This window comes from Erinaceus europaeus, chromosome 1 (assembly GCF_950295315.1).
Source record: "Erinaceus europaeus chromosome 1, mEriEur2.1, whole genome shotgun sequence".
In the NCBI taxonomy this organism is placed as follows: Eukaryota; Metazoa; Chordata; class Mammalia; order Eulipotyphla; family Erinaceidae; genus Erinaceus; species Erinaceus europaeus.
The window spans coordinates 56179640-56188816 of NC_080162.1; the positions used below are offsets into that span (position 1 = coordinate 56179640).

Sequence of the window (9177 nt, forward strand, 5' to 3'; positions counted from 1 at the left end):
CAGTTTGAAAGGACAGTGACACCCCCACCACACACACACACACACACACACACACACACACACAGTTGAAGATCTCACTTTGCTATTCTCTGTCAATACACACACACACTCTGCACCAACTGTCCCACCAATAATTCATGTTCATTTCAAGTCATGTTTCTTGAGATCCTTTTGCCAAAGACATCTCTCTTTCCGCTTCAAGTTGCTCAGTCAAAATAATCTGTTCTCCCAAAAGACGAATGTTTTCTTTTTTCCGGTTCTGTCTCTCAATGTCTCTGATTACTCCGTCATGAAGCCTCTATAAACATAAGAAACAGATTTTAGTAATACCTTTAAAAGGTGGTTCCCATACTTGTGCCATTCAAATCTAAAGAGCAGTATTACCAAAATTAGCTTAAAATGTTCAAATTTCCCTCTCTCTCTCATTTTAACTAGAACACAGCTCAGCTCTGGCTTATGGTATACCGTACCTTAGATTGAACCTAGAACCCTGGAGTCTCAGGCATGAGAGTCTTTTGCATAACCAGTATGCTATCTCTCAACATAACTTTTCAAATATCCAGTTACTATTTTAACTTTCTGTAGAAAAAGGTAATTTTGATTTATGTAAATATAATAAAGAAAACCTTAAATATGGCTGTATAATCACTAAAATTACTATTTACAGTACTTTGAGAAATATTAAATATTCTTGAATACTCAGTACAGAAAATCTTGAATCTTCAGTATAGAAAACTAAAAAGCAAACAAAAAAAAAAAAAAAGAAAGACAAAAATGCCATCATCTTGAAATTTAAAGTGTAATCAACATATAATGCTTTAAAAACCTTTGTTCTGGGGGCTGCGGTAGTGCAGCGGATTAAACGCACACAGTGTGGAAGCACAAAAACCTGCGTAAGCATCCCAGTTTGAGCCCCTGGCTTCCTGCCTGCAGGGGGGTCACTTGACAAGCAGTGAAGCAGGTTTGCAGGTGTCTGTCTTTCCCCCTCTCTGCCTTCCCCATCTCTTTCAGTTTCTCTCTGTCCTATCCAACAACGACAGCAATAACAACAACAATAATCAATAAGGGCAACAAAAGGGAAAAAATAACCTTCAAGAGCAGTGGATTCATAGTGCAAGCTCGGAGCCCCAGCAATAACCCTGGAGAAAAAAAAAACTTTGTTCTAGGGGTCAGACGATGGTATACCAGGTTGTGTATACACATTACAATGTTCAAGAACCTGGATTCAAGCTCCCACCCCACCCCCTGCAGAAGGGAAGTTTTACCAACAGTGCTCCAGCCACATGTGTCCGTGTGTGTGTGTGTGTGTGTGTGTGTGTGTATGTCTTTTTCATCCCCTAACTCCCCCATCCTCAATTTCTTTCTGTCTCCCTCAAAGTAACAAAACTTTGTTTTTAAGTCTCGTGTCAGGAAAGGAGTTCAAGGCCTCACATATGCATTATACCACTGAGTAGCCTTCTTGATCCAATTCTTTTTTTCTCTCTTTAAAGAGGAAAAGGGGGAGGTGTAGTGCAGCGGGTTAAGCACAAGTGGCGCAAAGCACAAGGACCGGCATAAGGATACTGGTTCGAGACCCCGGCTCCCCACCTGCAGGGGAGTCACTTCACAGGCGGTGAAGCAGGTCTTTAGGTATCTTTCTCTCTCCTCCTAGGTCTTCCCCTCCTCTCTCCATTTCTCTGTCCTATCTAACAATAACGACATCAATTACAACAATAATAAAAGAAAAAAAAGAGGAAAAGGGAGAGAGGTGAAATGGAGAGACAGAGAGAGGAAAGAAAGCATGGTATTGTCCCCTACTCGCCATCAACAGAGATCCCCTGGTACTATCTATGTTGCTGGGAACCCAAAATAGCCTCATGAGTACAAGGGCTGTGCTCTACTGGGTGAATTACCTCCTGGTCCCAATGCCTTAGTAGCTTACAAGAATTATTATAGCAACTGTGAATTACCTTCCCCTTAATAGCTATCCTAGCTAAATATTAAACAAAGGGGGGAAGTACTATACTTTAAACTATACGAATGCATTAGACACCTGTTCCTTCTAGTATGTAAAGAGAGAAAGTAGAAATTAGGCAGAACTAATCAATTATGTAATTCAGAAATGGGATGGGGCGTAAGAAAGAATGTTACTACCAGAGGGGAAAGTAAAAAGTCCTTCAATGGAGTTAACTTTGACAAGCATTTAAACAGAAAATTCCAGAACACGAGCACAGTACCTAAGACGAGATTTTAAAAAATTTATTTATTCATGTATGTATGTATTTATGAGAGAGAAGCAGAGTGTCACAAATGGTTCAGGGACTAAACCTGGAACATATGGGTATGCAAGTCCAGCACCCACCTTTAAGTCCTTCAGATGAATTTTTTTTTATCAATTCAGCCAATTACCAATAACTAGCATTTTATAGTTTATAGTCACAAAAATACTCTAATAAGCTTTTAACAACCACCTTGCGACTTAATAGGGTTATGGCTGAGGTGTGGGTAATTTTTTAATTATTATGTTTATTTGAAAAACTCATTCCCAAGTGCATGTTTACTATATGTTCTCTAGACCTATAGTTTCATTCACTCTAATGGAAAAATTGAGAAATTTAAGAGTCCTAGGCAGATAACAATTTCCTTGAATTCGGAGCTCTTGACAAGGATTCTTCTTCTTTTTTATTTTTATTTATTTATTAAATAGAGAGCCAGAAATTGAGAGGGAAGGGAGAGAGAGAGAGAGAGAGATACCTGCAGCCCTGCTTCAACACCTGAAAAACTTTCCCCCTGCAGATGGGGACAGGGGGTTCGAACCCAGATCCCTGCGCATTGTAACATGTGCCCTCAATCAGGTGCACCACCAACCGGCCCCTTTGGCAAGAGTTCTAAGGATAGAAATGGAGGTTCTCATTCCACTTCTCCCTGTTCTCTGCTTTCACCAGAGCATCCCAGCATACCCTACCCAACACCTGCAATCATTCCTTCCACATATAAGCCTCTGAGTCTCTCCCTTACACCTTTTCAGATTTCAAAGGGAAGGGTTAGTCTCTTCCATCATTCACTGTCTTGTCTTCCCCTAAGGTTTTATGTCTTTTTTTTTTTTTTTTAAGATTTTACTTATTAGGGTGAAAGGAGCACTCGGAGAAAAAGAAATAGACATTCCTCTGGCACATATGCTGCTGGGGCTCAAACCCAAGACCTCAAGATGCTGGAGAGAGTCCAACATTTTACACACTGTGCCACATCTTGGACTGCTCAGTATCTATAATGATCACCTGTCACATCCATTCTGTGACTTCTACTTCAAGACTTTACTAATCACTTCCCTATCAAGATCTCTCCCCCTGTTGTAACTCTAACACCTAGAACTCTGGCTCCTGTATTGTTGGATTTCTCTGAAGATTAAAGACAATGAATATAAAGTGCTCAGTAGTCAAAAAGGATATGAATTCATTACTTTATTTCTTGCTTCTTTGAACTTTCCAAGACACACACTGTGTCGATCACTTGTCCTACTCTTACCCAATGCTAGAAAGTAAAGTCCACAATGTCCAGATGTAATGTAAATATTGGTTACTATGGTCAACCCTCATCTATCTCTCTTTTAAAATATTTTTTATCTTTATTTACTTATTATTGGACAGAGAGAAATAGGGAGGGAGGGAGGGGGAGAGGGAGAGAGAGAGAGAGACCTTCAGCCCTGCTTCACCACTTGTGAAGTCTCCCTCCCCACCCCCCACAGGTGAGGACCAGGGGCTTGAACCTGGGTCCTTGTGCACTGTAATGTGTGCACTTACCCAGGTGCACTACCACCTGGCCCCCACCTCTAACTTTTAAATACCTCTTTGTTTCTCCATTCTTTTATCACTATGATTTTCAACTCTTGAGTGCATGTTAGAATCCTCTGGGTGGCTTTTCACATCTCCAAGGTATTCTGATTTAATAAGTCTGGGGAGGGAGAGGAAGTACCGCATCTATAACATTGTAAAATCCTCCCAGGAACCTCAGACTATAACCAAGATTCAGAATCAAGATCCCATTCCAACCCCAGATTCTAAATCCTCCTTTGGACTCTGGATGTAAGTCAGTGGCACAGTGCAAGTTGTGCATGTATTAAGTGTTTAATTTGATCCTCAGTCATAAAATTAAAAGCCTCACTAACCTCAGAGCAATATTTGACAGAACATCCTCTACTCCATGTCAGTTTTTTCCCCCTGGATTGTCCTGTCTTTCTTCCTTTCTTTTATAGGAGATATTTGCTGTCTCTATCCCAAAAGCTTGCCCCCCCCCCTTAAAAGTTAATCCCTTATCTACAATCTCTTCCTGCCCTTTCATCACTGACACTCTTAATTTCCTGCTATCACATTTTTTTTTTTCTGATTCCTACCAGACTGTAAACATCAAGGACAAAGACCTCATCTGCTTCATTTCTGTATACCGCACAGATAAACAACAACAAAACAGACTGCTTATTCTTGATTACCCAGTTTATGACTTTCACTGTTCTCAAACTAGGTTCAAATCTCAATACCTGCATCTACTCAACTGCCTGTCTGCACAACACACAGCCCTACTCATAAGCAAACATGTTCTCTCCCCCACCCTCGCAAAGTGCCTGGTATATGTTATCTGTTACACGGTGATCAATCATTGAAAATCTCGATCAACTTGAATAAGAAAATATGAGAGATACAGAATGGACACTGGTTGGCAATGAAAAGCACTGGCCAAATTTTGGAGTCCGGATACTTTATCATTCCCTACACCATAGCAAACTGGGCCTTAAAAAAATATAATAATCCTAGTAATAAACGGGACTGAAAAGAGCATACTGGCTACGCAGAAAGACCTTCGGGGGCTGGGCGGCAGCGCAGGGGGTTGAGCAAAATGGCACAAAGCGCAAGGATGGGCATAAGGATCTGGGTTCGAGCCCCAGGCCCCACACCTCCAGGGGGTCGCTTCGCAGGCAGTGAAGCAGGTCTGCAGGTGTCTTTCTCCCCTCTCTCTTCCCCTCTTCTCTCGATTTCTCTCTGTCCTATCCAACAACAGCTATGACAACAATAACAACTATAACAAGTCCTATAACAAGGGCAACAAACTGGGAAAAACGGCCTCCAGGAGCAGTGGATTCGCAGACAAAAAAAAAAAAACAACACAGAACTTTTTAGAGTGAAGTACCAAAGATTCAGGTTCAGTCCCCACCAGCACTACTGTAAACCTGAGCTAAGCAATGCTCTGGCTAAAAAAGTGTTAATTTACATTAAAAAATAATAAAAGAGTGGGGGAGACAGCGTAATGGTTATGCAAACACTCTCATGCTTGAAGATCCAAAAGTCCCAAGTTCAATCCCTCGCATCTCCATAAGCCAGAGCTGAGCAGTGCTCTGGTGTTTCTATCTCAAACATAAAATATTAAATAATAATAATAATAGGGTGGGGTAGCATTATTGTTATGCACAAAGATTTCCCTGTCTGAGGCTCAATCCTAGCACCACCATAAACCAGAGCAGAGCAGAGCAGTGTTCTAGTTAAAAACAAAAACAATTTTTGAAGGAAAAAAAAAAAAAAAAAGCAAGAATCTCCCTCAAATTACTGTGGTCAAAGATACGAAAGCGGGTGGGGGGGTCGACTTCCTTGTACCTTGAGACAAAAACCTACAAGCGTTAAAAACAGTATCCTCAAAGCCCGGACCTTGGCCCGGGGAGCGTGGCGCAGCAGGTCTGGGGTGGGGGACTCCACCGTAGCCTGGCGGCCCCGGGAGATGCCAAGAGCTGGTCACACTGCTTGGTGGTCTGACCAGCAAACTGACCACCCTCCCCGGGGCTGTGCGCGCTCGGTGGCGCCGGCTTGGCCTCACAGGCGGCGGCTGCAACGCCCCGGTTGCAGCGGGGGACCGGGTCGCAGCGGTCGGGCTGTCCGGTCGCTCAGGAGCCACTCGAAGACCTGGAGCGGCGCGACCCCTCACGCGCGGCCCTTCCGAGGGCCCCGGGGTATCGCGCGGGCCCGGAAGAAAGGATCACGTGACACCGACCTGCAGGTCCAGCCGCTGCTTCACATGCACGCCGGCCACGGTCGCCGCCGTCAGCAGCACCGAGAGGCCCAGCACCACCTTCGAGCCCCTAGACATCCCCGCGTCTGTCGCCGCCTCCGCCCACCCGAGGACCCCAGGACAGACGGCGCGCCCAGCCACCTGTGGCGGCCAGGCCCGACTCGTTGAGCGCAGAGCTCCAACCGTCTCTAGCGCCGCCCACATCGAACAGGCGCGAGCAATCGAAAGTCGACGCGCCCGCTCTACTTGGCGGGGCTCCTTAAGACAAAGGGGCTCCCACCGTACCCTTTCCGGGTGACAGTAGTAAAATGCCTCCAGTTCAGAGAACTTATACCCAGAGCGTTTCCAAGCATATTGCAAGGGTCCCATTACCTGAACCACTTCACTCTGAGCTTCCTTCCCTGCAGCAGGAGATGTCCTGGGGTATGGAGGAGGGAGCCTATTTCCACGGGGATACCTTACTTACCCCTCTGCCACACTAGGCTGGTTCTGATGGAGGACTGATCCTGATGCTTTCCTCAAGATTAACTTCACCAAACGCAGCCCTCACTACTTTTTTGGCAAGGGAAGAGGTGCCACCAAGAGAGGAGTTTTTGCTGGAGGATTCATATTTATCTTTTTAAATTATTTTATTATTATTATTTAATATTTATTTATCCCCTTTTGTTGCCCTTGTTGTTTTATTGTTGTTGTTATTGATGTCGTTGTTGTTGGATGGGACAGAGAGAAATGGAGAGAGGAGGGGAAGACAGAGGGGCAGAGAAAGATAGACACCTACAGGCCTGCTTCACCGCCTGTGAAGCAACTCCCCTGTAGGTGGGGAGCCAGGGGCTCCAACCCGGATCCTAACCCATCCTTGCGCTTTGCGCCACGTGCCACGTGTGCTTAAGCAGCTAAGTTATGAGATTCATTTTTTAAAGGTTGTCCAGTTGATATGACTTTTTATTCTTTGCTATTATTCTTTGTTGTTGTGATGCCAGGGTGTAGCACATGCACTATTTCACTACTCTGAGCTGATTTTCACTCTTCTTAATAGAGAGAGAAAGAGCACAGCACTGCTAGTGCTCCAGGGGAAGGTATGCGCGCGCGCAAACACACACACACACACACACACACACACACACTCAACCATGGTGAGGCATGTGCCCTATCAGATAAGTTATCTCCAAGTCCCTTTAATTGTACTTAAGAAAAATCTAGTATATGATAAAAACATACCATTTAAAAGTGGATTATCTGCTTATATAAATCTAAACAGGATGTTTTGTATATTGTCACACAAATGATAGAGTTCTGAGAGATAGCCTGCAGCCCATCAAAATTTGAAAATCAACTGTTTTCCATTAAAATAATTTTCATTTGGTATCTGAAGGCAAATAATGAAAATATTTGTCAGTCCCAAGCTTACAATGTTCTCACATAATTTTAACTAGCTCTCACTAGACGACAGCCGCTGCCCCTTTAGAACTGATGTAAATTTTCCAATTCACTGCAACCTTCATCATTGATTATATGTCCAACTTGGAATTGGGCTTTGGTTGCCTTGTATTAGGCATAGTTGCTGCATTTATTGTAATAAAGAAGTGCTTTATTCACTGTATATATTATCTTTGTCAAAAAAAGGAGAAATGGAAGGTATGCCTGGGAACTAATAGTAATAATGTCTACCTAGTCAGTACACTTTCAGAATGTGTAGTATATTTGAAAAAAAAAAAAAAAAGGAGTTTTTCCAAAGAGCTTCTACAAATGAATACATTTCCAAAAAGACCAGGTGCATTGGTCATATAATGGTAAGCACAGCTGCCTTCCAAAAAGCAGAGTCTAGGCTTGCTGACTGATTCTTTTCTGGTATTGCTTCCAGAACTCTTCAGACAAACTTGGATTGAATGTGCCAAGAGCTGGGTAACCTTTCATTCTTTGAGCAGCTTAATGCATGGAGTTAAGACACAGAGGTATATCAAGATTATCACAATTTTTTAAAAAAAAAGAGTGTGACATTTGACAAGAAGCAGCTACTGTTTGCATGCCTGAGTTCTTCCTAATTTGTGTATATATTTATTTGTTTTGAGAGAGAGAGAGAGGCAGAGAAAGAGAGAGTGAAAGAAACTACAACACCAAAGCTTCCTTCAATGTGGTAGGGGCAGGGTTCAAATTTGGGTTGCATACATGTCAAAATAGTACACTATCGGGGCCAGGTGGCAGTGCTCCTGGTTGAGTGCACATGTTATAGTGAGCAAGGACCCAGGTTTGAGCCCCTGGTCCCCACCTACAGGGGGAAAGCTTCATGAGTGGTGAAGCAGGACTGCAGGTATCTCTTTGTCCCTCTCCTTCAATTTCTGGCTATCTCTAACCAATAAATAAAAATAGATAATAAAAAATAAAAATAAATAGTACACTATCCAAGTGAGCTATTTTACCAGCCCAGGTTCCTCCAAATTCTTATATTAAGTTCATAACCTCCATGAGATGGTATTAGAAGGTGGAGCCTTTGGGAGGGAACTGGGTTTAGATGAGATCATGAAGGTGGAGTCTTATGAAGGGATTAGTGTCCTTATAAAATGAGAAAGAGGCAGAGCTTGTTTTCTCTACCATTCTCTTACATGAAGAAGATGACTGTCTACAATTCAAGAAGTGGGCCCATCTAGAATATGACTATGCTGGGACCCCAATCTGCAATGTCCCAGGCTCCAGAAATGTTATAAGTAAAGTTCTATTTGATCTACCCAATCTGTGGCATAGCGATGAACTATTACCCCAAATTAAATCTGGATCTACTGCTCCAGAGTCTGTATTACCCAACACAGAAGTCAAGACCCAGTTCTCTTATCCAGAAATCAGATAACTGGTTACTGTTGACTTCATGTTCTTTCTTTTCAGAGTAAATCATCACTAATTCCCACTAAATGGAAAAGTCCTCCTTAACCAGTGGAGACTCTAGCTGAGAAGTGCTCCTGAAATAATTTCAAAAGAAATATAGACATATACCTTTCTACAAGGTGTTAAACTTAAAATTGAGGCCACTCCCCCACTGGGAGGGTAAAAACTTTATGATTATTAGCAAGCATTTAGCATGATCAAGCATCATGAATTTTTGTGTGTGGAAGCAGGCCTTGTACATGCACAATCACTGCAGTCACTGGTCTTTTC

The 9177-nt window shown here is 42.9% G+C and overlaps 1 protein-coding gene across 3 annotated transcripts; it reads right to left on the bottom strand.

The window, feature by feature from the left end:
* Window positions 1-148: 148 nt before the first annotated feature.
* LOC103115798 (protein PET117 homolog, mitochondrial) lies at window positions 149-6200 on the bottom strand. Of its 3 annotated transcripts, XR_009548426.1 has the most exons (4): window positions 6013-6149; window positions 3824-3930; window positions 1090-1139; window positions 161-298 (listed from the first exon to the last, which is right to left on the bottom strand). XR_009548426.1 is itself a non-coding variant. In XM_007525644.3 (2 exons), exons 1-2 carry the CDS (start codon window positions 6106-6108, stop codon window positions 152-154), a joined length of 243 nt encoding a protein of 80 aa, XP_007525706.1. In that variant the 5' UTR covers window positions 6109-6200; the 3' UTR covers window positions 149-151. The 3 variants fall into 3 exon arrangements, 1 of the variants encoding a protein (XP_007525706.1); XR_009548425.1 differs by lacking the exon at window positions 3824-3930 and having other exon boundaries at window positions 6013-6144; XM_007525644.3 differs by lacking the exons at window positions 1090-1139; window positions 3824-3930 and having other exon boundaries at window positions 149-298; window positions 6013-6200.
* Window positions 6201-9177: the final 2977 nt, after the last annotated feature.